The 27853-nt window shown below is 60.2% G+C and overlaps 2 protein-coding genes across 5 annotated transcripts; both read left to right on the top strand.

Moving 5' to 3' along the window:
- Positions 1-211: 211 nt before the first annotated feature.
- Positions 212-5674, top strand: HDAC10 (histone deacetylase 10). Of its 3 annotated transcripts, XM_061418930.1 has the most exons (20): positions 212-587; positions 664-798; positions 992-1088; positions 1314-1411; positions 1494-1598; positions 1735-1803; positions 1964-2090; positions 2261-2326; positions 2503-2562; positions 2651-2740; positions 2877-2983; positions 3060-3127; positions 3212-3476; positions 3590-3674; positions 4000-4091; positions 4219-4275; positions 4548-4626; positions 4826-5008; positions 5095-5254; positions 5410-5674. In XM_061418930.1, the coding sequence occupies exons 1-20, from the start codon at positions 529-531 to the stop codon at positions 5418-5420; spliced, it is 2013 nt and encodes a 670-aa protein (XP_061274914.1). In that variant the 5' UTR covers positions 212-528; the 3' UTR covers positions 5421-5674. The 3 variants fall into 3 exon arrangements, with proteins under 3 accessions (XP_061274914.1, XP_061274913.1, XP_061274915.1); XM_061418929.1 differs by having other exon boundaries at positions 5095-5674; XM_061418931.1 differs by lacking the exon at positions 2877-2983 and having other exon boundaries at positions 3060-3108; positions 5095-5674.
- A 205-nt stretch (positions 5675-5879) lies between these two features.
- TUBGCP6 (tubulin gamma complex component 6) lies at positions 5880-27802 on the top strand. 2 transcript variants are annotated; one of them, XM_061418919.1, is made up of 25 exons: positions 5883-6826; positions 8050-8213; positions 11330-11540; positions 17965-18138; positions 19140-19261; positions 19989-20067; positions 20148-20257; positions 20371-20462; positions 20555-20694; positions 21573-21722; positions 22256-22337; positions 22420-22508; positions 22590-22705; positions 23815-23953; positions 24266-24367; positions 24524-25628; positions 25751-25797; positions 25936-26071; positions 26155-26323; positions 26409-26550; positions 26631-26825; positions 26901-27033; positions 27114-27327; positions 27398-27597; positions 27676-27802. In XM_061418919.1, exons 1-25 carry the CDS (start codon positions 6086-6088, stop codon positions 27765-27767), a joined length of 4944 nt encoding a protein of 1647 aa, XP_061274903.1. In that variant the 5' UTR covers positions 5883-6085; the 3' UTR covers positions 27768-27802. The 2 variants fall into 2 exon arrangements, with proteins under 2 accessions (XP_061274904.1, XP_061274903.1); XM_061418920.1 differs by lacking the exons at positions 27114-27327; positions 27398-27597; positions 27676-27802 and having other exon boundaries at positions 5880-6826; positions 26631-26818; positions 26901-27027.
- The last annotated feature ends 51 nt before the right edge of the window (positions 27803-27853 follow it).

The following is a 27853-nucleotide window of genomic DNA, read 5'->3' as shown; positions in this document are numbered from 1 at the left end:
GCGCGGGGTCTGGGCGGGCCTGGAGCGGGGGGCGTGGACCCGCGTGGCGCCGCCGCGACAGCCCGCGGAGCTTAGGCACACTGGCCGTCCCGCTTCGCACCGGGCCGCTCGGACTCCCGCAGGGGTGCGAGGCCGAGAGCCCGCCCTCGGCGCCGGGGGACGGGGAGAGGAAGTCGCCGCTGGCGGGAAGGGAGGCGCGCGGAGCCCGAGGGGCTCAGTCCTGGGCCCGCCCCGCTGCGTCGGGGCGGGGACTGGGGCAGCCGGAGGCGGGCGCAGGGCAGGCCCGCCTGGGACAAGCTGGAAGCCAGGGCTCGGGAGCTCCCCGGGCGACCCCGGCCTGGCTCTGTGGCCAGCTGGGGCTGGGGCCTCCTTCCCGTCTGGGCTTTCTGAGATCCCGCCCAGGCTCCGGTGGCGCCCCTGCTGCTCTCTGGGGTTACCGCGAGGGGCAGGCGGCGCGTTGACCTGCCTGTGAGCCGGAGCGTTGGGTCCTGCCCACCCTCAGTGGCCCACAGTGACCCCGGGCGGGCCATGGGGACCGCACTTGTGTACCACGAGGACATGACCGCCACCCGGCTGCTCTGGGACGAGTAAGTGGGGCCTGGCAGAGGGAGAGGAGGGGGGTGAAGACAGAGGCTCCGGACGCTGAGTGCTCTGTCCACTCAGCCCTGAGTGTGAGATCGAGTGTCCTGAGCGCCTGACCACTGCCCTGGAGCGCCTGCAGCAGCATGGTCTGAAGCAAAGGTGTCTGCAGCTTGTAGCCCGCGAGGCCTCAGAGGCGGAGCTGGGCCTGGTGCACAGGTCAGGTGGGGGGCAGGCCGTGGCCCTGGGAGGTGGGGCCTGCCTCGACCTGCGGTGCAGGCACACAGAGCCTCCCACCAAGCCTCAGTGTCCCTATCGAGTGGGTAGGCTAGCGAGCAATGAGGTGGGCACTCCCTCTCTCCTCTACCTGCTCCTCCTGGCGACCCTGCCTTGCCTGCCTGCCTCTTTGCAGCCCTGAGTACGTAGCGCTGTTGCGGGGGACCCAGGCCTTGGGCACCAGGGAGCTCCAGGCCCTGTCCAAGGAGTATGATGCCGTCTACCTCCATCCGGTGCGTGCCCTGGCTAACCCACCCACCCAGTCACACATCCGGTACTTGTGCCTGTTCATAGCCCATGCTCCCGTGTGCCGTGCCCTGTTGGCTGCCACTGCAGGTACCCGGGACTGGCCTGGCCAGTTCTGCTCACTGCTTGGTGCCCTGTAACCTGGCACCGGCCTTGGTAGAGCCTGGGAGGGGTGGGGGGCTGGGGGCTGACCTGGACCCTCGCCCCCGCAGAGTACCTTCCACTGTGCCCGGCTGGCTGTGGGGGCCGCGCTGCAGCTGGTGGACGCGGTGCTGACGGGAGCTGTGCGCAACGGGCTCGCCCTGGTGAGGTGAGCGCTGCCCCCCACCCCCGACCCACGGGGGGCCCTGTGAAGGCACGAAGACCCTGACCCACCCCATGCTCACCCCCAGGCCTCCTGGGCACCACAGCCAGAGGGCTACTGCCAACGGATTCTGCGTGTTCAACAATGTAGCCGTAGCAGCCAAACACGCCCAGCAGAAACACGGGTTGCGCAGGTTTGTGCCAGTCGGGCCGCAGCGTAGGGCCCAGACCAGGCGGCGCAGACGGAGGGGCCCCTCCCATCCTGGGACTGCCTCCTGGCCAGGAGTGGGAGGCCCAGCCCCTCAGCGACCCCAGAACTGTCTGTCCCAGGATCCTCATCGTTGACTGGGATGTCCATCATGGTCAGGGCATCCAGTATATCTTCGAGGATGACCCCAGGTAAGTGGGGGGCTCCCTGCTACCCCACTTTTCAGGATGAGCACAGCCTGAGAGGGGAGACACAATTGTGTGCTCGGTGGCTAGGGGGCGGGGGTCAGGGTTCTGCCAGGAGCCCTGAGGCTGAGGGGGCCTGACCTCTGACCCTGGCTGGCTGTTGCAGCGTCCTTTACTTCTCCTGGCACCGCTATGAGCACGGGCACTTCTGGCCGTGTCTGCGGGAGTCAGACGCTGACGCTGTCGGGCGGGGAAGGGGCCTCGGCTTCACTGTCAACCTGCCTTGGAACCAGGTACTGGCCCCCCCGCCCCGAACCGCCCCCCAGGCATTACCCAGCCTATGTTCCCCTAACCCGTGTGTAGCCCAGGGCGTCTGGCCAGAACCATCCCCAGAAGCTGGGCCTGGGGCTGAAGACCCTGTAGTCGTCCCTGGCAGGGCTGCTCTGACGTTCCTTGGCTGCAGGTCGGGATGGGAAATGCTGACTACGTGGCTGCCTTCCTGCATGTGCTGCTGCCCCTGGCCTTTGAGGTGACTCTCAGTGGGGTGGAGGCAGGAGGGGAGGGGAATTCGGTACCCAGAGCTCCCCTCTCCCCACCACAGTGGAACAGGACTCTTGGGGGTTAGGAGGGTCTCTCTGGAGGGGCCTCTCCTCTGCCTCTGCTCCAGCTTCTTTTCTGCCCCTTCCCACCGGGCCTTGCCTGCAGTTCGACCCTGAGCTGGTCCTAGTCTCCGCAGGATTCGACTCAGCCATCGGTGATCCCGAGGTGAGGGCCCGGCCTGGCTGCCAAGTGAGGGCCTGGGGGCTTCTGCGGCCGCGGGCCAGGCCCTCCTCACGCCCGGCTCTGGCTACAGGGGCAGATGCTGGCCACACCGGAGTGCTTCGCCCACCTCACGCATCTGCTGCAGGTGCTGGCTGGCGGCCGGGTCTGCGCCGTGCTGGAGGTGACCGCGGCGAGGGGGAGGGCGCCTAGGCTGGAGGCCGGGGTGCCGTGGGAGGTTGCTGCCATGCGGGGTGGGGCTCCTGCCTGGGGCCCTGACCCCCATGCCCTGTCGTGTCTCGGCTTCCTCCTCCTCCCAGGGTGGCTACCACCTGGAGTCCCTCTCCCAGTCTGTGTGCATGATGGTGCGAGCGCTGCTAGGCGACCCTGCCCTGCCCTTGTCAGGGCCCATGGAGCCCCATGGCAGGTGCGGGCCGGCAGGAGGGAGGGTGGGAAGGGCCGGGGCGGGAGGCTGGGCCTCATGATCCTGCTTCTCCTCGCAGTGCCCTGGAATCCCTCCAGTGTGTGCGGGCAGCCCAGGCCCCTCACTGGGTGAGCCTCCAGCAGCAAGGTCAGCCTGACTTGGGTTGGCAGGTGGGATGGTGCCTCAGGCTCCCGTCGGTGACTGTGACTCTGAACCACCCTGTACCCCTAGGTGCCGCCCCTGTACTGAGCCCCGGCACTCCCTGCCCAGAGGGGAGGCCCTCGCCGCTGCCGCTGGGGGAGCCCCAATTCAAGGCAGTGGTGACCCAGGCTGCTGCTGCTCTGAGTTCACTCCTGGACCAGCTGCGCCTACACCCCACACCCCCTGTCCGCGTGGCTGTTGCCCTGATTGCGCCAGACACAGGCCTGGCCCTGCCCCCGGGTGTCCTCTGTGAGGAGGGGTCACTGCCGCAGGAGGAGACACAGGCCTGGGCCAGGTGGGCAGGGCGGGCCTGGGGGGCGGGACCAGGCCACGTCTGCATGTGTGAGATTCAGCTATGGTCTGCGTGTCACGCCATCTCCTTGCGTCCCCCTGGTTTGTCCACCACAGGCCACATGAGGCCCTGGCCCAGGACGGGGCCCTCACTGCACTCGGGAAGGCCCTATACCTCTTGGACAGGATCCTGGATGGGCAGGTGGGGCAACTGGGAGTCAGGGCAGGGCTGGGTGGTGCAGAACCATGTCGGCGTGAGTGTTGCTTTGTGCCCAGGATGCTTTGCAGAACAGCCCCCAGGGACAGAGTTCAGGAGCACCCCTCAGTTCCCTCAAGAAAATTCTCTTGGCAGAGAGGTGAAGAGAATGACTTGTAGTTTTAAGCGTCTTATTTTCAGGAGTGAAGCAGTTGAAGCAATTTGACCTGATTGGACAGATGATACCCCGTAGCCAGGGGCAAAGAAGGGACAGATGGGTATGTTTACCCTGCTTGGGAGTTGCCTTTTACACCTGTTACCCACCCCACAGGTGAGCAGTGGCATGGCAGCCACCCCAGTCCCTGCTGCAGCTGCCACCCTGGACGTGGCTGTTCGGTATGGCCTGTCCCATGGAGCCCAGAGGTAAGCCTCTCCTGGCTGGTCTAAGGCTCCAAGGCAGGGCTCGTGGGCTGGCCGCATGGGAAGGGCTCTGGGAATGGGCTCCAGGTGGCGTGTGTGCAGCTCATTCAGGAGCCGACTCTTCCTCCAGGCTGCTCTGTGTGGCTGTGGGACAGCTGCATCGGCCCCCAGGTCTCACCGATGACGGGTATGACTCTCGGGTCATGTGTACCTCCAGTTTCACAAGTGGGTGGGTGAGCACATCAGCCTGGATTCCTGGGTGACAGGTGGGCGGGGCCTTCTGCAGCTGGAACTCCAGAAGGGCCCCCTGGGAGCAATGCCAGGAGGCTCTCCAGCATGGAGGCTCAGCAGTCCTAGCATCTCTGCCCCTGAGCTGTCCCTCATCTGTCTGGGCTCTGGAGGGTGGGCGGCATCTCACGCACAAGCACATGTATCCATATGCTTGCTCCCCCCTTGAAGGAGAAATCTATGGCTGAACATTGGCGGCGAGGAGGCAGCTGCCCCATCCATGTTCCACGTCTCTGTGCCACTGCCGGTGGTGAGTGGGGGCTCACAGGGCAGGGCGGCTGCTGCTCACTAGCACTGGCATGAGGGCCAGACTCCGGGCCTTTACCTGCCCTTCCTGGCGGGACTGTGGGTGTGGGTGTCTGCCCACCCAAGATTGGGAGGTAGGGTGACCTGAGCTGGCCAGAGTTCCCTGGATGATGGGCTGGGCCATGCCGCTGTCACTCCCATAGACAACTGGTGGGTTCCTGAGCTGTGCCCTGGCCCTGGTGCTGCCCCTGGCCTACAGCTTCCAGCCTGACCTGGTGCTGGTGGCGCTGGGGCCGGCCCATGGCTTGCGGGACCCCCAGGCTGCACTCCTGGCTGCACTGCTTCGGGGCCCGGCAGGCGGCCGAGTCTTCGCCCTTGTGGATGAGGTGAGTTGGGTGGGGTGGACCTGCTGTGGGACGGGAGGTGGGGAGAAACCAGTGACTCACGGCTTCCACCTCTGCTGCTGGCCCAGGAATCCACACCCCAGCTTGCAACAGTCCTGGCTAGGGTGCTGAATGGGGAGGCACCCCCAAGCCTGGGCCCCTTCTCCATGGCCGCCCCAGAGGACACGCAAGCCCTGATGTACCTGAGAGGGCGACTGGAGCCAAGGTGGAAGATGCTGCAGGTGGCTGGTGAGGCTGCGGGGCCAGGCTCAGGCTGAATGCGTGGGGCCCTGGGCGACAGCTGCCTTCGGGCTCTGCGGGGAGAGGGGCTCACGTCCCGGGGAGCGGGGAGCTGCCCAGAACCAGCTCAGGGCCCTGTCAAGCAGTTGTGCCCCGCTTCTCAGCGCCTCATTGAGTGCTGTGACCTGGCAGCTTGAAGTCGTATCTACACCGTGGAAGAGACACTACGCATCAGTCCCCCGGGAGCCTGTTGTTAACCGTGCGCGAGCACGTCTCTGCACGAGGCCTCTGACCTGAGGGCCAGGCTGTGGGCCTGCCCAGGACACGGGCTCAGGGGCTCAGGACCCCTGCTCCGGCGCCAGCCTCTATACGGACGGGCCCTCCCCAGCTCCCTCCTCCCAGCCGTCAGTAAAAGTAGGTTAAGCCAAAGTCTGACTCCGCCTCTTTATTGAGCCCCGTGTAGTGGACTCGGTCGGTTCTGGCTGAGTTTCGCCACCGGCGGGGAGGAGGACCCAGGCCGGAGGTGCTGGTGGACGCGGCCTCCAGGCTCTGCCCCCTGCGCGCGGGCCGCCAGGCCCCCCCGGGTGACGCAGTTCCGGCGCGCTCGCGCCTGCTGTCGGGCTGGTCGCGCGGCGGTGACGCGTTTTCGGCGCCGCCGCGCGCGCCTTTCTCCGGCTGAGGGGACCCTGAGAAGGCGGGTCAGGTCGCGCGCGCCTTCCTCCGGCCGAGGGGGCCGGGCCCACGCTCCGTCCTCGGCGGCGCTTCTGCAGGTCGTCGATTTTCCGGGGCCCCGAGAAGGCGAATCCGGCCGCGCGCGAGGCCCCGGCGTGAGGCGGAGGCATGGCCAGCGTCCCGCAGCTGGTGGACGACCTGTGTGAGGTCCTCCTGCCGGCCGCCAAGGCTCCCTCGGGCCCGCGCCGCGGGAGCCGCAGGAAGGCCAAGCGGGGCCTCAAGAGGGTGGCCTATGACGCCCTGTTCACGGGCCTCTTTCAGGAGGAGGGCCGCGGGCTGCAGCCCGGCCTCCCGAGGCTGCCGGTGAGGAACAGGATCCTCATGCTGTCCTTCGACCTGCGAGTGGGCGGCCTGGGCGCCGAGGCCGACCGCCTGGAGGAGCTGGTGGAGGGGCTGGAGGCCGCGCCGCGCCAGCCGCTGGCGGAGCTGGGCGCGGTCCTGGAGCTGCTGGTGCGGCTGGCGGGCAGCGGGCCCCCGCGAGTGCGGCGGCGTCGGCGGGGCGTCTTCCTGCACAGCCGGCCGGTCGGGAGAGCCCTTCCCTACGGCGGCTACGACTGCGCCGACTTGAGCGAGTTGGAGGCGGACGTGCGGTCGCTCATCTCCGGAGAGGAGTCTCTGTGTCGAGACCTGGTCCGCAAGACGCGGCAGGTGATGGAGTCGGCACCGGGCACCGGACTGCCCGCCGTCGGGCTCTTTTCGTACGGCGACCCCTGCTGGGACAGGTTTGAAAGGGACACCCGCGTCTCGCTCTTCGGAGCCCTGGTGCACAGCCGCACGGCCGACCTGGACGTCCGCCTGGACCTGCCCCCGGTGCCGGACAGCGCAGACCTCTCCGGACTGGCCATCAAGGTAGAGTGTTTGCTTCCCGTCTGCGGCTCCTCGGGCTTGGGAAGCGCCTCGTTTGACCCTCCTTCCACTGGGGCAAAGGGAGGGAGCCGGAGTCCAGCGCTGGCGGTGGACCCAGCGACCCCTCCCCGCAGGCCCGAGTCACATGCCGCTGCTTTCTTGTATCTGCCATTCAGTCATTTCTCCTGCCTTCCAGTTGATGTTTAAATTCCCTGGTGGCTCAGAGGGTAGAGAATCCACCTGCAGTGCAGGAGACCCGGCTTCAATCCCTGTGTCGGAAGATCTCCCGGGAGAAGTATCCCACTCCGGTATTCTTGCCTGGAGAATTCTATGGACAGAGGAAGGCTACAGCCCTTGGGGTTGCGAAGAGTCAGAGGCGGCTGAGCACAGCATGCCTGCTAGGTCACTTCAGTCCTGTCCGATTCTTTGTGACCCCTTTGGATTTTAGCCTGCCAGGCTCCTCTGTCCATGGAATTCTCCAGGCAAGAATACTGGAGTGGGCAGCCATTCCCTTCTCCAGGGAATCCTCCCGACCCGGGGATCGAACCCTCATAGCTTACGTCTCCTGGCCTGGCAGGCCGGCTGTACAGCGTAGCACGCAAAATGAAGTCTGATTCCTCCCTGTGTACCCAAGTACTCAGTAGCCATAGGTGCCAAAAATCATTTCTCCTGGCTATTTGTGCCGTGTTACATGCTTTTTTCTGGATGAAGTGGGATTTTTCAGACCTTGTTAATCATCCTTTGCCTTTGCGTTTTGTAGCTTTGCTGAAAGGATGTGGTGTTATTGTTCAGTGGTTCCTTTAGTGGGAGACACTTACATTGTTTCCAACCATAATGCTATAGCAAACACCCTGGGAGAAGTGAATCTTTCTGTGTCTATGTGATTTTTTTTTTTATGCCAGGTTCCCCAAAATGGAATTTCCAAATCAGAGACATGTTATGGAAAATGTCATTGTAAATTATGTTGAGGCTCATAAGCCTCAATAAGCTTGTGTTGTGTGAAATTGGAAATTGATAATGAATAAATTTAATTTCTTAAGTCACTCACTGGGGGCAAAAACATGGTGTAGTAGCTTGTGTGCTTGAGAAAAAGAGAAGAAATGTTCTGCCAGGTCTTTCCCATAGAGTGAACAGGAGCGTGTGGAAGGGTTCCTGCAACTCTTCTCACACTGGGGTGGAATCCAGACACTATGCCACAGGTAAAGTCCTTTTCCCACGGGCTCCAGGTCCCTCCGAGCGTGGATCAGTCGGAAGATGAAGGGTTCCAGTCAGCATCCAATCTCACTCCTGACTCCCAGTCTGAGCCGGGCGTGACGCCAGACATTGACCTGTGGGACGCTGTGCTCACCTACGAGGCCAGCAAGCGGAGATGCTGGGAGCAAGTTGGATGGTTTGTGAGCCTTTGCCCTAAATGCAAACCCTGCCCCTCCCCTGCCCTCTAATGTGGCCTTTACTCAGCCCAGATTAGGGACTTGGAAGTTTCAGTCAAGCTGTGTGCAAGTTGACTGAGGGTTGAGAGAACCACCGGGAGAAACCTATAGAAGTTCCCACTGAGCCAGAAACGGCTGCGGCTCACATCCTGGCCGTGACGGCTCCAGGTCGGGGTGGCGGGCTCTGTGGTTGGTGCCGGGCACGGGGTGCTGCTGAGGGAGTGCTTCTCACACCTGGGAGGCCCGAGGGTGGTGCTCCCCTGAGGGAAGCCTGTCATCGCATTGTTCCCTGATGGGTGCTCTGAGGCCGGATCTTTCAGCCCATGGCGTGCTGGCGTCTCGCAGCCTCCCAGAGTCGGGGTAGAGGACCCATCTCCCACATGTTTGGGCACCTCTTCTCTGCTGACAGATCTGTGGGATGCCAGCGTGGGGAGCACTGAGGGAGAGAGTCAGGGTTTGCAGGGAGCCGAGTGCCTTCTGACGCAGCCTTGGCTCCTGTGGGGCCTCCCTGGGACGAGCACGTGCTCGGGGTGTTGTGTGGGCCCTGCTCCTGCTGGAGGGGCTTTCCTGGCGTGCGCACCCCCCCCAGGCGGGTCCCGCTCCCTGACTCCCCGAGCACCGCCAGCACCGGTGGCCGTCTGGTCCTGCAGGAGCGCCCTCGCCCTGTGACTTCCTGTTCGGCCTTCATCTGTCTTGTGTGACCAGAGCAGACCTGACCGCCTGCTGCCTGCGAAGCCCTCGCAAGTCTGAACACTGGCCATCAAGCAGCACTGCTTTCTTTTGTGAATGTTCACTAGTGGATTTCATTTGCCAGTTCCCGATTTTCTTGGCTCAGTTTTTCAGCTCACTCTTTAGTAGGAGACATGATTGCTCCGCCGGTCCATGTTCTTGTCCCCTTTTGTGAATGCACTTAATCTCTTCAGTGTCCCCCTGAAGCAGAACTGACCCCACAGTTCCAGAGTAAGGACTGCTTCTTGGTGTCCCTTCAAGCAGGATGGTGGCCAGCACGTTAGCCTGTGTCCCTGCAGGAGACACCGGCCACCCACGGCTCTTCCACTGCCTCCTCTGTTGTAACTGGATGCCCCTGCCCTTGAAGCCCGTTCCTCAAGTTCATTTGGAGAATCTTGGGAATCTGTTGCAGTTGGATCCCAGCCACTTGCTAGTTTCTTGCCAGGAACTCTGACAAATGGGCAGTCAAAGCTTCCTTGGCAGCCACAGCCCTTGATTGTGAACTCTGCCCTTGCCTGAGACCCTCAGAGGACCCCCGCCCCTGTGCTTCACCCTGCCAGCCAGCTTGGGTCTCCCTGCTGCTGGCACCTCAGCATCTGTCACCCTTTCTGGGGAAGTGGTCTTTTGATGTTAAGGGCCAAGTTCTCGGTGGGGACAAGTGTGAATGTGGTGTTTGCTTCACGGGTTCTCATCTCAGCTCTCAGTCACCAAGGGGGTTGACCCCGGGAGAGTGGTCAGAGGCCGATGCCTGTGTGTGCAGTGAGGTGGCACCTGCAGCACTGGAGCCTCGGGGGTCCCTGGAGCTCCAGAGGCTCCTCTTCCCCTCCAGCTCACCGTGCCCCAAGGAGAGCAGGCTGCTATAGTGGCCTAGCTGGGCCCCCCTGCTGATCTGGACACTCAGGACTGGCCCGCCTGCTTCTCCTGCATGCCTGGCTGTCCTCCGCTTGGCCAGCGCCACCTTCCAGGGATGGCGATCGGAGTGCGCTGCTCTGCCCTGCTCAGCACTGCCCACTGGGACTGGCCGCAGGCCCCTGCCCTCAGCCCTCCCATGCTGAGCCCAGAGCACCTGGCCCCTTCCTCCTCCCATCTCTAGGCTTCCACGCAGGCCGCTCCCGCCCTCGGGGACACTGCTCTGGGCGTGGCCTTGCTCCCCTGGCCTTCCTGACCAGCGTCTCTGTTCCCTCGGTCCCTTTAGGGCCCCTGTCCTGGGCGGCACATTGCACCTCCTCGCAGCCTGTGTCTCGCAGCGGCGCCGGCCCTGTGAGGCTGGGCTCGTCCGCCTGGCTGCTCTGGCCCCTGCTCTTACTGAATGAGGGAAAGGGCGCCTTATGGTGCTCTGTCCATCAGAAAAGATTTTTGGTCTTAGCAAGTTCTAAGGCTTTTCCTGGGCTTCTTTTATTAAGAGTCTACTTCTTCCAGTGGACGTTAAAAGCAGCTGTTTCATGTTTTCAGTAGGAGTTGATGGTGTCCAAAGGAATAGCTAAGAAATGGTGCTGTCTCTTTGGCCTCTTGAACAGTATGACCAGGCTGGTAGACCCTGTTCTTGAACTTCCTGCAGATCCCACGTAGGCAGAGACCCTAGGGCAGGCGTGTGCCTGTTTTCTCCTAGAATTTCAGGGAACTTTTGGCTCTGTACGATCTTTGTGCTTTCTTGGGCAGAGGGTGATAACATCCTATGAACCGAAGTCTAACATCTTAACCCTTTTGACGTTTCCATCAGCGGCGTTAAGCACATTCATGTGAGGTGACCATCAGCACCATCCTCTCCAGAACTTTTCATCCTCCCACACTGAGACTGTCTCCATCAGACCCTCACTCTGCACCACTGTCCTCCACGCTGGGCCCCCACCGTCTCCTTTCTGTGTCTGTGACTTTCGGGACCACAGGGGTGGGGTCGTGCACCACTTGTCCTCGCACACGACTGGGCTAATCACTCAGCCTCACGCCCTCAGCGCATCTCCGTGTTGTAGCAGCGGACACACTGTGGCAGAATTCCTTCCTCCTGAAGGCTGGATTAACGTTCCTCTGCGTGGACAGACCTCGTCTTTATCCAGTCCTCTGCTGACGGACACTTGTGTGGTTGTGACTGTGCTGCTCCGGGCCCGGGTGTTGTTTCCCACGCAGAGGTCATTGCAAGCAAGCGAGGCATCAGCCAGAGGACCACCGTGTGCCCCGTGGGTGCGGGCTGGGTGGGGACACTTCTGCGCAGTGCTGTCTGATGGGCCTGCTGGACGCAGACTGGGGGACAGTGGGGAGTCTCACCTGGCCTTAGACATCTCACGCTATTGAGTTGCTCTTTGTCCTGCCCTCTGCTTACCTCAGCTCCCTGCCCGCTCTGTCCCCACAGCCCCCCTGGCCATCGAGAGGAGCCCTACCTCACTGAGGCAGGAAGGGATGCCTTTGACAGGTTCTGCCGACTTCGCCAAGGAGAGCTGCAGGTGCTGGGCGGGAGCCTCCTGCAGGCCCCACAGCCCGTCCTAGTGAAGGAGTGCGAGCTGGTGAAGGACGCCCTCAACGTCCTGATCGGAGTCGTGTCCGCCACGTTCTCCCTCTGTCAGGTAAGGAGGTGAGGTGTGGCCCGGAAGCCGTCTTGGCGGCCTCCCTGGGGATGGTCGTCTTGTTTCAGTTTTAAAGTGATTTTACCCATATGAATGGAATCACGAAGTGTTTGTCCTTTGGGTCTGACTTATTTCATTCAGCATAATGATCTCAAGGTTCATTCATGTTGTAGTCTGTGTCAGAATTTCCTTCCTTTTTAAGGCTAGAAAATACTCTACACGCATGTTGCTTAGTCACTAAGTCATGACTCTTTGCAACCCCATGGACTGCAGCACTCCAGGCTCCCCTGTCCTTCACTGTCTCCCAGGGTTTGCTCAGATTCACGTCCATTGAGTCAGTGATGCTGTCTCACCATCTCATCCTCTGCCACCTGCTTCTGCTTTTACCTTCACTCTTTCCCAGCATCAGAGTCTTTTCCAGTGAGTCAGTTCTTGGTATCAGGTGGCCGAAGTATTGGAGCTTCAGCTTCAGCATCAGTCCTTCCAATGAATATTCAGGGTTGATTTCCTTTAGGATGGACTGGTTGGATCTCCTTGCTGCCCAAGGGACTGTCGAGTCTTCTCCAGCACCACAGCTTGAAGGCATCAGTTCTTTGGCCCTCAGCCTTTTTTATTGTCCAGCTCCTATATCCATCCATGACTGATGGAAAAACCATAGCTTTGACTCTACGGACCTTTGTAGGCAAAACGATGTTCCTGCTTTTTAATACGCTGTCTAGGTGTGTCATAGCTTTCCTTCCAAGGAGTAAGCGTCTTTTAATTTCATGACTGCAGTCACCGTCTGCAGTGATTCTGGAGCCCAAAAAATAAAGTCTGTCACTGCTGTACTTTTTCTGCACCTATTTGCCATGAGTTGATGCCATAATCTTAGTTTTTCGAATGTTCAGTTTTAAGCCAAGTTTTCACTCTTCTCTTTCACACTCATCAAGAGGCTCTTTCTGCCATTAGAATGGCTTTCTGCCATTAGAATGGTATCATCTGCATGTATGAGGTTGTTGATACTTCTCCCGGCAATCATGATTTCAGCTTGTGCTTCATCCAACCTGGCATTTTGCATGATGTACTCTGCATACAAGTTAAATTATCAGAGTGACAACATACAGCCTTGACGTACTCCTTTCCTAGTTTTGAACCAGTCTGTTTTTCCATGTAAGGTTCTAACTTGATCTGCATACAGGTTTCTCAGGAGACAAGTAAGGTGGTCTGATACTTTCATTTCTTTAGGAATTTTCCACAGTTTGTTATGATCCACACAGTCAAAGGCTTTAGCGTAGTCAATGAAGCAGAAGTAGATGTTTTCCTGGAACTTTCTTGCTTTTCTATGATCCAGTGTATGTTGGCGATTTGCTCTCTGGTTCCTCTCCCTTTTCTAAACCCAGCTTGTACATCTGGAAGTTCTCAGTTCACGTACGTCTGAAGCCTCACTTGAAGGATTTTGAGCATAACCTTACCAGCATGCAAAGTTAGCACAATTATACGGCAGTTTGAAGATTCTTTGGCATTGCCCTTCTTTGGAATTGGAATGAAAACTGACATTATCCAGTCCCGTGGCCACTGTTGAGTTTTCCAAATTTGTTGACACGTTGAATGCAGCACTTTAACAGCATCATCTTTTAAGATTTGAAATAGCTCAGCTGGAATTTTGTCACCTCCAATAGCTTTGTTCGTAGTGATGTTTCCTAAGGCCCACTTGACTTCAGGCTCCAAGATGTCGGACTCCAGGTGAGTGACCACACCATTGTGGTTATCTGGGTCATTAAGACCTTTTTTTGTACAGTTCTTCAGCGTATTCTTGCCACCTCTTTTTAATCTCGTCTGCTTCTGTTAGGTCTTTACCATTCTGTCCTTAATCATGCCCATCCTTGCATGAAATGTTCACTTGCCATCTCCAGTTTTCTTGAGGAGATCTCTAGTCTTTCCCATTCTGTTGTTCTCCTCTACTTCTTTGCACTGTTCATTTAAGAAACTGTTCGTAGCTCTGCTCACTGTTCTCTGGAACTCAGCGTTCAGTTGGGTGTGTCTTCGCCTCCCCCTTGCTGTGTGTATAAAGACCACGCTTTGTTAGCTGTTTATCAGTCGATGGACGCTCCGGTGGACCTCACCTTCTGACTTCCGAACAGTGCTGTCGTGCACATGGGTGCATTTGGCTCTTCAGGGTGTATTCCTGGGAGTGGGCTTGCGGGTCCTGTGGTGATTGCTTGGTTTGTCTATTTGGCTGAACCGGGTCTGTGGTGGCACACGGGACCTTTAATTGTGGCATGCAGGGCCTTTTCACCTGCAGCCTGGGGATCTAGTGCCCTGACCAGGGGGCGAACCTGGGCCCCTGCACTGTAGTCAGAGCCTGAGCCCCTGGGCCACCAAGGAAGTCCCAGTGATTCTGTTAACTTTCGGAGCAGCCAGCAGACTACTTTTCACCGTGGCTGCGCCGTTTCGTACCCCCTCCAGCAGTGTGTGTTGTTCTGGGGTGAGTTTTCTACATCCTCACCAGTGCTTGTTATCCCCCACTCCTTTTTTGGTAAATAGTAGCTGTCCCAGTGGGTGTGACGTGATGTCTCATTATAGTTCTTTTCCCCAAAATCCAAATGCTTAATTTTTGTGTTTTTTAATTGGAGGATAATTGCTTTTTGGTGTTGTGTTGGTTTCTGCCGTACAACAATGAGAATCAGTTGTGACTATGTATACACACACACATATACATATATCTGTGTGTATATACATCCCCTCCCTATTGAGTCTCCCTCCCACTGCTTGCCCCCAGCTCTCCCCCGACTCAGGCTGTCACAGAGCGCCACGCTGGGCTCCGTGTGTGATACAGCAGCTCCCCACTGTCCTGTCCTGCATGTTCGGTCATGTCTGACTCTCTGAGGCCCCGTGGGCTGTAACCGCCCAGGCAAGGACAGTGGAGGGGTTGCCGTTTCCTCCTCCAGGGGTCTTCCCGACCCGGGGATTGAACCCACGTCTCTGGCATCTCCTGCACTGGCATGTGGGCTCTTCACCAGTGATGCCACCCACCAGACAGCTATTTTTACTGGTAGTGTACCTATGTCTCATTATAATTTGGACTTACATTTCCATTGTGAGTAGTGCTCCTGAGCACTTTTTCACTTGTATGTCTCCTTTGGGAGAAAGTCTACTTGAGTTTTTAGTCCTTTGCCTCTTTTTGGTCAGAGAGCGGAAGCGTGTTTCCGCATTGTCCCGGGTGCTGCGGCACAAGAGTGTGGCGCCCCCAGCGCGAGCGCCTCAGCCTGCGGACTGCTGCCTCCTGCTGTGCCCGCGCCTGCCCTCTGCCCGTCGTTGAGTTGGGCTCTTGAGTTGTAGGAGTTCTTGATGCATTCTGGATATTAACCCCTTCCCAGATATACGATTTGCCAGCATCTCCTCTCGTCCTGTAGGTTGCCTTCACACCCTTGACAGTGCGCTTCGCAGCGCAGTCTGATCCGCTGAAGCCCAGTGGTTTCCCTCCTTTTGGCGCCTATTCTTTTGGTGTCTTATTTAGGAAATCACCGAATCCAAGGCCTCTGTGTTTCCCTCCAAGAGTGTCACAGTGTTGGCTTTATTCTTTTTAAAATAATTTCGTTGATTTCTTTATTTTTGGCTGCACTGGGTCTTCATTGTTCTGCTCGGGCTCTCTCTGGTTGCAGCGAGCAGGGCCTCCTCGTCACTGTGGTGCTCAGGCTCCTCGGTGTGGTGGCCTCTCTGTTGCAGAGCGTGGGCTCTAGGCGCGCGGGCTTCAGCAGTTGTGACTCGCAGGCTCCAGAGCACAGGCTCAGCAGTTGCGGTGCACGGGCTTAGTTGCTCCTCCACGTGTGGGATCTTCCTGGACCGGGGGTTGGACCCTGTACCCCGTGCTGGCAGGTGGATTCTTATCCACTGCACCACCACGGGGTCCCATAGTGTCAGCTTTACAGTTTAGATGTTTGATCTGTTTTGAGTTCATTTTGTACTTGGTGCGGCTTTAATCTTTTGCATGTGGATATTCTGTTTACCCAGCAGCCTTTGTTGAAAAGACTCTTCTTTCCGCATCATATGTTCTTGGTATGCTCGTGCATCAATTGACCATGTGTGAGTTGTTTATTTCTGGACTCTCTTCTGTTCCATGATCTTCCTGTTTGTCCTGATCCCACTCCTGTGATGTTTTTTGTGGCCACACCCCTCATCTTGCAGGATCTCAGTTCCCTGACCAGGGATTGAATCCGGTCCACGGCAGTGAAATCCGGAGTCTAACCACTAGACAGCCAGGGACGTCCCCCAGTTCTACACTGTTTTGATGACTAAAACTTTGTAGGAAGTTTTGACCTTGGGAGGTATGAGTTCTCCACCTTCTTTTTTTTTTTTAAGATTGTTGTGGTTATTTGGGGCCCTTTGCAATTTCATATGGATTCTAGGATGAGTTTTTCTATTTCTGCTAAAAACATCATTGGGATAATGATATGGTGGCACTGAATACACAGGTTGCTTTGGGTGAATCATTATCTATTTAAATATCTTTTTTATCTATTTGGCTGTATCGAGTGTTACTTGCAGCACGGCGAATCTTCATTACAGCTTGTGGGGTCTTTCATTTCTGCGAGTGGGCTTCGTTGCCCGTGGCATGGGGGATCCTAGGTCCTGGACCAGGGATTGAACCTGTGCCCCCTGCAGTGGAAGCATGGAGTGCTGGGGAGGCCCTGGTGTATCACCCTGACATTATTAGATGCTCCGGTCCATGAACATGGGATATCTTTGCATTTATTTAGGTCTTTAATTTCTCTCAGCAGTGTTTTCTAGTTTTCACTTTAACAAGTCTTTTGTCTCTTCAGTTAAATTTACTTAAGTACTGTATTCTTATATCGCACTTGTAAACGGAATCGTTTCTTACTTTCCTTTTTTGGATTGTTCATTGCAAGTGTATGGAAATACAAATGCTTTTTGTATGTTGATTTTGTATCCTAGTACTTTGCTGAATTCGTTTAATGGCTCTAACACGTGTTTTGTGGATTCTTAAGCATTTTCTGTATATAAGATGATGTCACCTGCAAATAGATCATTTTACTTCTTCCTTTCCAGTCTGCATATTAAAATTTCTCCTTGCCTAACTGCTGTGTCTGGGACTTAAGTGTTACACTGAAGCGGTGAAAGCACGCGTCCTTGCCTTGTTGCTTATCACAGGGAGAAGCTTTCAGTCTCGCTACTGAGTGTAATGCAAGCTGTGGATTTTTCACATACAGTCTTTATCCTGTTGAGCCAGTTCCATTCTTTTCCTAGTTTTTTTTAGTGTTTTTAATTGTGAAAAGGTATTGTTCAGTTGCTCAGTCATATCCAACTCTTTGCTACTCCATGGACTGCAGCACGCCAGGCTTCCCTGTCATTCACCATCTGCGGGAGCTTGTGAAAACTCATGTCCGTTGAGTCAGTGATGCCATCCAACCATCTCATCCTCTGTTGTCCCCTTCTCCTCCTGCCTTCAATCCTTCCCAGCATCGGGGTCTTTTCTAGTAAGTCGACTCTCTGCATCAGGTACCAAAGTACTGGAGCTTCAGCATCAGTCCTTTCTCTGAGTATTCAGGATGGATTTCCTTTAGGATTGAATTGACTTCTGTCAAATGCTTTTTTTGCATCAGCTGACATGATCGTATGTATGATTTTTCCCTTTGTTCTGTTAATGTATATTACATTGATTTTTGTATGTTGAACTACCCTTGCATTCCTAAGATAAAACCCACTTGGTCACAGTGTATTATCCTTTAACATGCTGCTAGATTCAGTTTGTTAATATCTTCTCAAAGATTTTTGTATCTGTGTTCATGAGGGATGTTGGACTGTAGTCTTTTCCTTGTAATGTCTGTATCTTGCTTTGGCATCAGAAGAATACTGGCCTCTTAGAATTAGGAAGTGTTCCTCCTCTTTAAGTTTTGAAAGAGTTTAATAACAGTCGGTGTTCTTTTTTTTTTTTTAATTTATTTATTTGGTGCCCCGGGTCTTGGTTGCAGCACACAGAATCTTTGATCTTAGTTCCGGCATGTGGGATCTAGTTTCCTGACCAGGAATCAAACCCAGGCTCCCTGCATTGGGAGTGAGGAGTCTTGGCCACTGGACCACCCGGGAAGCCCCAGCAGTTGGTGCTCTTTAATTGGTGGAGTTTACCATTGAAGCCAGCGGTGTTGGACTTCTCTTTTTTGGGTTTTTGTTTTCTTTTGTTTTCTTTAAATCTTAAAATTCACATGACATTAACATTTAGCATATGAACCTGTGGGAGGTGTCATGTCACGTCAGTGGCAGCCTGCTGGCAGAAGGCTTTCTGTGTCCTGCCCTACCTGTGTGTCTGGGTTTGGGGCTCCCGGTCTGGGGGTGCTCGGGGCAGTGCCAAGGTTGGGTGCCCAGGTGCAGTGAGAGGCAGCACCACCCCGGGTGCCCACCCCAGTGACCTCCCTTTTGTCCCGTCCAGCCAGCTCAGGCCTTCACGGTGAAGCGGGGTGTCCACGTCTCAGGAGCGTCCCACGAGAGCATCAGCGGCCTCCTCTCTGAGGTGGCCGAGTGCGGGACCCACTACGCGCGCCTCAGCCACTTCTCCCTGCAGCCCGTGCTGGACTCCTCCTGCAGCAAGGGTCTCGTGTTCCAGGTGCGGCCCCACCTCACGCTGCTGCGGGTCCCCGGGTGCTGTATGCAGGCCTGCCCTGGGGCCTCTGAGCCAGGCCGTACTCTCCTCAGTGACGTCAGAGACTGTCAGTTGCCCTTTGGGAATGGTGGCCGGGGACCACGTCTTGCCTGGCCGATCACTGCATGGAAACCTGGGTGGATGTGTTGGGGCCGTGAGAGCATGGGAGGCAGCTGTGGCTAGTGCTGGGGGCCGGGGGCCGGGGGCAGGCCAGTGGTGTGGAGAGAGCACGTGCTGCCTGGTCCCCGCCGGGTCCCTGGCGCGGGACTGAAGCAGGTCTGCCTGAAAGCCTTGTCATCAGTGCATACGCTGGGCAGGCCCCCAGGACAGTGGGCAGCTATGGGGTGGGGGGGTTGCGGCGTGAGGCCTGAGAGAGAGCGCAGGCACTGGGCCGGGCCCTTTTCACTTGGGCATCGCAGCAGGGCTGCTGGGGTGATGTGACGAGGTTCGGATTCTAGGATGGGCCTGAGCGGGGCTGGGAGGGCAGAGGGAAACCCAGACAGGACTGCCGTGTTGACTGTCTGGGATGGAGGGCAGGACAGTGGTCTCCTGGGTGCCTGACGTTTGCGCTGGAGTGCTCCAGCAGACCTCCTGGAAGTATGTGAGCTGCGCTGGGGCCATGCTCCTGGGCACCGCCCCAGACACCAGTGTCCTTGGGACCACAGTGGCCTGAGCGGCCAGAGACCCTTTGGGAGTTGGCGTCTGTGCACACAGCCCAGCTGCCCGGGATCTGCAAGGTCCAGATTCCTGGTGCAGCTGGCCTGGGGGAGCTTACAGTGGGCTTGGGCTTCTGGCCGGGCTGGGTGTCCACATGTGACCCGCAGATGCCCGTTCCTTGGAAAACGGAGCCCCAGGCTTGGGGGTGGAGGCCCAACTTTTTCCCGCACCGAGGTTGTTCTCTGGTTCTGAGCTTGGTGGCCATGCCCTGTGCCTGGCCACCCTCCTTCCAGACCCCTGCCCCACAGGCCTTCACTAGCGGCCTGAGGCGGTACCTGCAGTACTACCGCGCTTGCGTGCTCTCCACCCCGCCCACCCTGAGCCTCCTCACCATCGGCTTTCTCTTCAAGAAGCTGGGCCGGCAGCTCAGGTGAGCCTCGGCGTGCGACTTGGTGGCTGGTGAGGCAGGCATGGGCCATGCTGGATGGTGGGCGGCCTCCTGGTTGGGGTCTGGATAGCCCTTGACCCAGCTGAGTTTATGAGGTGCCCACCAGCAGGCCCAACCCAGGATCAGGGCTCCTACCCAACAGGCACACAGGGGCCGTGCAGACAGACCTGGTGCCTGCACTCAGGAGCTGGTCAGTGAACATGGGCAGAGTGCCTGCTGGCAGATGCCATCTGGAGAAGGCAGAGTGGAAGACTAGGGGTTGGGGGGTGGGTTCAGTGGAGAGGAGTTCCTGCAGGCTGAGGGGAGGAGTGTGGAGGCCCCGGGGCTGGAGAAGGGGTGCGAGGGGGAGGCTGAGCCTGGAGGTGTCGGGAGGGCGTGATGGGAGCACAGCCTGGAGTCGGGTGGCGAGGCGGGAGGCCTATGGGGACTTGGTAGCCATTCAGGATGGCAGAGGAGGTGATCTGGGGGATGTGGTGGGTGCAGGAGGGGCTCTTGAGGGAGACCAGCAGGAGTGGGGAAGAGTCGTGGACTCAGAGTCTTGGCCAGACCTGGGAAGGAGGTGGGGATGCATGGGGTTCCTGGGAGGGTCTGACAGGCAGCTCACAGCTGAGCTTCTTGAGGTGCAGGCGGTTTTAAAGCTGGACTTTGTGGACAGGCAGGGGAGGGCCTGGGTCTTCTGCCCACCTGGTCTCCCCGCCTCTGTGTACAGGTACCTGGCTGAGCTCTGTGGTGTCGGCGCCACTCTCCAAGGCTCCGGCGGCGGAGAGCCCGGGGCTGCCTTCCCCACGGTGAGGGCTGCCGGGCTCCGGGCAGGGCAGGGCTCCCCCTGCTGCGTGTGGTGTGGCTGAGCCCCCCTTGCTGTCTGCAGGGCGTGAAGCTGCTCTCCTACCTCTACCAGGAAGCCCTGGATAACTGCAGCAACGAGCACTACCCAGTCCTGCTGTCTCTGCTCAAGACCAGCTGCGAGCCCTACACGCGGTGGGGCGGGGCGGGGGCAGGGCAGGCTCTGGGCGGGTGGGCTTGGACTGCAGCCCCCCCACTCCCAGGGCGGAGTCACGCCCAGCTCACCCCTCCTTTCCACGCGCATTCAGGTTCATCCATGACTGGGTGTACAGTGGGGTCTTCAGAGATGTTTATGGCGAGTTCATGATCCAGGTGAACCACGAGTACTTGGGCTTCCGAGGTAGGTGGGGGCTGCTGCCGGGCGAGGACGCTGCCGTCGGCCGGGTCAGGGCTGCGCTGGTCGCGGGCCTGAGCGAGTCGTCCCACATGCAGACAGGTTGTACTGGACCCACGGCTACGTGCTCATTTCCAAAGAGGCGGAGGACTGCGTCCCCGTGTTCCTGAGCCACATCGCCCACGACGTGTACGTCTGCGGGAAGACCATCAATCTGCTGAAGCTCTGCTGCCCACAGGTGAGGGGCGGAGTGGCCGGCCTCCACCAGCCCCACGCTGCCTGCCCATCTGCCCTCAGCCCAGGTCCATACGGTTCCAGCCCAGGTTGGGTGACCTCATCCTGTCCCCTTGAGAGTTTCATGAGCGGCTCTGTTGAGTTTCTGGTGCTCCTTCAAAGATGGGAGGAAAGCCGAAGGCCTTTCAGAGGCCAAAGGGGCAGTGGGCCCCTCCCCCTCCCCCACCTTGGAAACTGCCCCAGAGGGATGGGAAGGGCTGTGTTGGCAGGAGGGTGGACTCAGGGGTCGTGTGAGGGGTCCCAGGGCTCAGCCGTGCCCTGGAGCAGAGGCCTGAGTTGGTGTCCATGCAGCCAAGGCCAGTGGCCAGTGGCAGTGGGTGGGATGGGCGGCCCCTGTGGGAGGCGCTGTCTGGTGTCTGGACAGGCCGGCGGCTGTGGACGGGGGCTCCTGGCAGTGCAACAGCCAGGTGCAGGCCAGGGCAGGGGTCAGCGGCCGGCTGAGTGCAGGGCTGAGAGGAGTGGTCTGGAGCGGCCAGCATGGGCTCAGGGCTGCTGCAGGGGCTACAGTGTCCATGAGCCCCCAGGAGCTGCCCAGGTGTTGGCTGTGGGGGGCGGGGCTCCCGTGGTGGGCGGGGCTGACCTTAGGGAGGCCCTGTGGGTGTGTCTGGGCCTTCCCACCTTTTCCTGGAGCCTTACTTGTGGGAGCCAGGCCTGGCCCTGGGCGGAGACCCACACCTGCTGTTCTGGAGCCGTGGAGGGTGTCAGCGGGGAGCACAGCACTCCGGAGGCAGGCTGTCCACGTGGGTCACGAGCGGGAGGCAAGACGGGCTGTGGCTGCCAGTCCCTGGGCTCAGGTGCCGCCCCCCACCCCTCGCCCTCCAGCACTACCTCTGCTGCTCGGACGTCCCGGTCCCGCGCATCTCCGTGATCTTCTCCCTCGAGGAGCTGAAGGACATCGAGAAGGACTGTGCCACCTACGTGGGCCGCATGGAGAGGGTGGCGCGCCACAGCTCGGTCAGCAAGGAGGAGAAGGTGAGGGCACCACAGCCCGGCCTTCCCTGGCCCTCCCTCTCCTCTCCTCCTGGGGCGGGCTGGGCGCTAGGCGGCCCCATCCTGGCCGGGCCGTGGCTCCAGGGCAGCAGGGCCTGAGCCTCCTGGCCTCAGTGGCTCCCTTGAGCCTCCATCCTGCTCAGAAGGGTCAGGTGCACTGAGGCCCGAGCTTTGAGTGTCCTGTGTCCTGGGGAGGGGTTGTTGCAAAGTCCTGGCACCTGTGGGCAGCAGGAAGCTGTGGGCGGGGCAGACCCCTGAGAACCAGTCGGGTGGAGGGGCGAGCCCTGGGGATGCAGGGGGCTGGCCTCTGTGGGAGGGCCAGGGTGGACATGAAGGCTGGGGTCTTGGCCCCGGGTCACTCTGAGAGAGGGTGTCACCTGCCTGGGGACCAGCCTCACTGCCTTGCACGATGGGTGCTGCACCCCCAGACCTGGTCTGAGCAGAGCCCTCTCCCTGGCTGTCCCGGGGTGGGGGCTGAAAGGTCAGACGCATCAGTCGCTGGTGGTCTTTTCCAGGAATTACGGATGGAAATTGCAAAGCAAGAATTAATTGTCCAGGCCCGGGAGGCGGCGTCCAGGGTCCTGCGGGCGCTCAGCGGTGCGTGTGGCTCGCCTGCCCCTCCATCTCGGGGGCCTGCTGCTGGGGCTTCTCACTATGGCCCCTGGCTGTCTTGTTCCAGATCGGCAGATGTCAGAGCGGATGGTCTCGGACGCCCGGAAGCGAGAGCAATTCCAGAGGCTGAAGGAGCAGTTTGTGAAGGACCAGGAGGTGGGGGGGCTGGCCCTGGGCAGGGGGGGTGGGCTCGAGGGGTCGGCTTCACTAGCGGGGTGCCTGTGGGGTGTTCTGCAGCGACGCCGGGCAGCCAGGCAGGAGGAGCTGGATGAGGACTTCAGCTATGCCCGCGAGCTCCGGGACCGGGAGAGAAGGCTGAGGGCCCTGGAGGAGCAACTGGAGAGGAAGGCCAGGTGGGTGGGTGGCCGGGGGCACCATGGCCACGGGCTTGTCCTTCCTGGGAGTCACGGCTGGCTTGAGCTTTGTGGTGGCTGGTTGCCTTCTGTCTGTATCTGGCGCCTTTCAGGCGTCTGTCAGGCGGGAACAGTGGTGGCCTGAGCTCGGTCTTCTTGCAGTCGCTCTGTGTAGACTGGGGTCCAGGCTCGGTCCACGCTGTGCTCGCATCCTGTCTCTCTCTCTCTGTTTCCTTTAAGTTAAACTGCCTGTTTCTTAAATTTGTCTTTAAGCCTGTTAGCAGCCTGACTGAGAGACAGGGATTTACCCAGCATGGCGTCCGGGGTCTGTCTAGTGCTCTGGCATCCCTCCCTCCCTCCCTGCACTTCCTGCGAGCTGCCAGCACAGCTGGCGCCTCAGGAGCCCCGCCCTTTCCTCGCCTCCCGGTCAGTGGTCCTGACTCGGGGACTGTTCATGGAGCGTGACGGAGCCAGTCAGTGCTGAGTGCACACGTGTCTGCGTGCATCCATTCTGACTTGGGTGTGTACACATGCGTGTATGATGATGTTATTCTCTTGTTTACATGTGGAGGAGATCTTGTTTACTAGGTATGGAGTGTGTCCCTGGCCTGTGGCAGCTGAATTAAACGTGGCCAGGCTGGGTTTGAAACCAACTTCACGTTGGTGAGAGGGTCAGCGTCATTGGCTGTAACATGGCGAGCTTTGAATTGAATGAGGTGTTCCCACTGCCTCGTGCCGTTTGCACCACCTCTCGATGCTCTGGACCTGGCGCGGCAGTGCGAGAACCACCTCCAATGAGGAGCGAGGTCGCACCTCCGAGAAGGTTTGGGCCCACGGCCCGCACTGCTCCCTGTGCTTCAGGCTGTGGGGGAGCTCGTCTGGGGTTCACTCTGAGTGACTGCACTGCACGTGCCCGCCAGGGGCTCCCATTTGGGGGGAGGCAGAAAGACCTGCCCAGTAAGGCCCTGCAGGTGTTGTGGGGGCTCCAAGGGGCCAGCTGCCCACCTGGGGAAGGTGCTCGGGGATAGGCTTCCCGTCGGGGGCCCCCGCATGGGGCAGTGGCTGGACAGTGGGCTGACTGGTGGCCCGTGCTGTCTGGGTGGCTGCAGGCAGGCGCTGGTGGATCATTACAGCAAGTTGTCTGCAGAGGCGGCTCGTCGGGAGCAGAGGGCACTGTGGAAGGTCCGGAGGCACCGGCTGGCCAGCGCGCGGCTTCGTTTTCTCCTGGAAGACGAGAAGCGCATTCAGGTGTTGCCACTCGTCACCCAGGAGTTCTTCCCGGGGCTCTCGGGGACTCAGGAGCCCTGAAGTCACACACAGACCCACTGTGTGCCCACTGCGGGGTTTGGGTAACGCTCTAACCAGGTGCCCAGAGGGGCATGAACGGGACAGGCTGGGCTGCCCTCAGGTGACATGGGTGGTGCCGGATGCCAGCTGGGCTCTGGGCAGCTGCTGCGGAGCCCTGCTGCGTCGGCGCGCCTGCGGACGTGGGGCTGGGGCTGGGGCTCGGGCTGTCACCCCCCACGGCTGCCGCCTCATGTCCTGCTGGTTCCATTTCAGGGGATGCTAGAGGCCGTGGCCGAGGGGAGGCCCCTAGAGCAGCCGGCCATCCTCCCTGGTGCCTGCTCCCAGACAAGTGCCCACTCACGGGCAGGGGACCAGGTAGGATCCAGGCCATGGAGGGTGGGCTCTGGGTTGGCTGCCCCAGGCCTGGCCTGTGTCCCCAGTGTCCCCTTTCATGGGCTTGAGTGTGGGGTGCAGAACTGAACCTGGGGGACAGAAGCAGACACCAGGGGGACCCACGCGCTTGTGTTTCAGGCCTCCTTTCTAGGCCCTGTGCCCCCTGACAGAGGCGGCAGCTGTGACCCCGGGCGAGAGGAGCCGCGGGAGGCGGCCCCTGCCGGCCCTCATGGGCAGAGCACGCTCACGCTGCAGCCCCTCAAGTCTCCAGGAGCTGGGGCCTATGGCACGGGGCCCGGGGCAGGCCTGCTGTCGGGGCAGGCAGAGGAGCCGGGGCCGTTTGCGGGCCTCAGCCTCCGAGACTTCCTGCCCGCGGCCCAGGGGGCTGAGGCTGGGCTCAGCGGCGCGGCCCCCGTCCTGGAGGAGGCACTGCAGACCATTGGCTCCGACCTGCCTCCCATGGCTCCGTCCACAGCAATGGACTTGACACCTGTCAGGCCACAGGAGTACGACTTCAGAACCATCCTGAGGCCCACTGTGGCCGCCTCAGGTTCCGCAGGGGCTCTCCAGACCGCAGGAGGCAGCCCGGGCAGCAGGGGGCAGCAGCTGCAGGAGGACACTCAGGTGCCGCTGGATACGTGTGGCCTGGACCCCCCACAGCACCCCTCCCCCCAGGAGGAGCGCTGCCCGGCCACTGCGCAGGTCCTTGGGGCAGAGCCTGGTGTTCCCAGAGGGGGCTGTGCTTCTGGAATGACCCCCTCCCGGCCACGGTGGAACGTCCATGGACACGTGTCTGATGCCAGCATCAGGGTGGGGGAGAACGTGTGGGACGTGGCCCCCTCTCGACCACGGTGGAACGTCCACGGACATGTGTCTGATGCCAGCATCAGGGTGGGGGAGAATGTGTGGGACGTGGCCCCCTCCCGGCCACGGTGGAACGTCCACGGACACGTGTCTCAGTCCAGTGTGGTGCTGGGGGTGCTCTCAGGGGAAGCCGAGCCCAATTTGCCCAGGCCCCCGTTGTGCCCCCCTGACCCTGGGCCCCAGCTGGGCCTCAGCTCAGGAGCCCAGGGACCTGCCCAGGAACACACACTGCAGCTGCCTGCGGAGACAGCCTCAGGCAGCTCCAGCGCACAGGTGGTTGGACCAGGCCCTGGCCACGGGGAGGAGGGTGGCCCCCAGGCCTCACTGTCTGCTGAGGCTGTACCTGCTGCTCTGGGAGACGGCACCCTGGAGGAGCCAGGTCAGTGGGACCCAGAGCCGTCCTGCCCCTGGGGGCGTCTGTGAACCCAGGAGGGGGAGGACCGGTGGGGGGGCGGATGTTTGCCCCTGACCCCCTTCTCCTGCCCCGTTTCTTCTGCTCAGGCCTGGGGATGAGTGAGGACTCCAGGGACCTCTCTCCCAGCTCACAGGTCAGGGGTTGGGGGGTGTGCTGGGCCTTTTGTGGGCAGGCACTGCTCTGTCCTGGGACTGGGCGGGGCGGGCTGCCTGCTGGTCCCTCCTCTCACATGAGGGAAGGAGGCGGGTCCCTCAAAGCTGGGTCATCTTAGGAGAATGCAGACGTCCAGAGCAGTCCAGACGCTGGCGAGGCAGCGGCCCAGCTCTGGGACCGGGAGCAGGCCTACCTGGTGGGCCTCGCGGGGCAGTATCGCTTGGAGCAGTACCCAGACAGCTACGAAGCCATGTGTGAGTGGGCCGGCCACAGCGGGCAGGCAGGAGGCAGCCTGGCCCCGTGTCCTGGTGCGTGACTGCAGTCTGTCACCCCACAGCGGAGCCTCCCGTGGCCCGCCTCCTGCACCACGGGCTTCCCCGAGCCTTTGCCCTCCCTGAGGACGCTGGGGTCCCATCAGACGCAGACGAGAGCGCCGTGCAGCTGAGCGAGCTGCTGCCGCTGCCCGTGCTCATGAAGCACTCTGTCACTGCCCCGCTGGCTGCCCAGTGAGTGCCGCCTGACCCTCCACGCCCTCCCCGCCCCACCCGGCTCTGCCCCCGACGGTCAGTAATGCCAGGTCCCTCCTGCCAGCGTCTCCCTGGTGAACAAGGCCGTGGTCGACTACTTTTTCGTGGAGCTGAACCTCGGGGCGCACTTTGAGGCACTGCGACACTTCCTGCTGATGGAGGATGGGGAGTTTGCCCAGTCCCTTAGCGACCTGCTCTTCGAGAAGGTGAGCCTGGGCGGGCCAGGTGCCAGAGCGGCAGCAGGCAGGCTCTGGACGCTCTGGGACTCTGTGTCCTGTCCCTGCAGCTCGGGGCGGGCCAGACGCCCGGGGAGCTTCTAAGCCCCCTGGTGCTCAACTCAGTGCTGAGCAAGGCCCTGCAGTACAGCCTGCATGGCGACAGCCCACACGCCGCCAACCTCTCCTTCGCTCTCAAGTTCCTGCCCGAGACGTTCGCCCCCAATGCCCCGGATGTGCTGAGCTGCCTGGAGCTCAGGTACAAGGTCAGCAGCACTCCCTGGTGCGGGCGGTGGGGGTGGTCCCAGGACGCAGCTGTGCTGAGCTGGCCTCCCTGGCAGGTCGACTGGCCTCTCAACATCGTGGTCACCGAGGGCTGCCTGAGCAGGTATGGCGGCATCTTCTCCTTCCTGCTGCAGCTGAAGCTCATGATGTGGACGCTCAAGGACGTCTGCTTCCACCTCAAGCGTACAGGTGAGCCTGGGGGGCCCGGGGGGGCCACTCTGCCCGCGGCAGGCCGCACTCACCCCTGCCCCCTCCCCCGCAACCCCCAGCGCGGGTAAGCCAGGCAGCCGGCTCGGTGCAGTTCCGCCAGCTGCAGCTGTTCAAGCACGAGATGCAGCACTTCGTCAAGGTCACCCAGGGCTACATCGCCAACCAGATCCTGCATGTCAGCTGGTGTGAGTTCCAGGCCAGGCTGGCCTCGGTGGGTGACCTGGAGGAGATACAGCGCGCCCACGCCGAGTACCTGCATAAGGCGGTCTTCAGGTGAGCTGCGGCCTGCACCCGCGCACCCCTGGCTCAGGCGCACCCACCGCAGCCCCCGCCTCCCCCCCAGGGGCCTGCTGACCGAGAAGGCGGCGCCGGTCATGAACGTCATCCACAGCGTCTTCAGCCTGGTCCTCAAGTTCCGCAGCCAGCTCATCTCCCAGCCCTGGGGCCCGGCCGGCGGCCCGCGCGGCCCTGAGCACCCCAACTTTGCCCTCATGCAGCAGTCCTACAGCGCCTTCAAGTATTACTCCCACTTCCTCTTCAAAGGTGACGCACCCTGGGGCAGGGGAGGGCTGGGGCGGGACTGCGCTGCTCACTGAACCTGCACCCCACCTCCCCCCCCAGTGGTGAGCAAGCTGGTGAACCGCGGCTACCAGCCCCACCTGGAGGACTTCCTGCTGCGCATCAACTTCAACAACTACTACCAGGACGCCTGAGCCCCGGGATCGGCCGCAATAAACGTGTGCCCGCCCTCCAGCCTCCGTCTCCGGGTTGGGCGCGGGCGAACAACCACGCGGGGCCA

This window comes from Bos javanicus, chromosome 5 (assembly GCF_032452875.1).
Source record: "Bos javanicus breed banteng chromosome 5, ARS-OSU_banteng_1.0, whole genome shotgun sequence".
Taxonomy (NCBI): Eukaryota; Metazoa; Chordata; class Mammalia; order Artiodactyla; family Bovidae; genus Bos; species Bos javanicus.
Note: the sequence above shows the minus strand (reverse complement) of the source record. Positions and strands in the feature narration are given on the sequence as shown.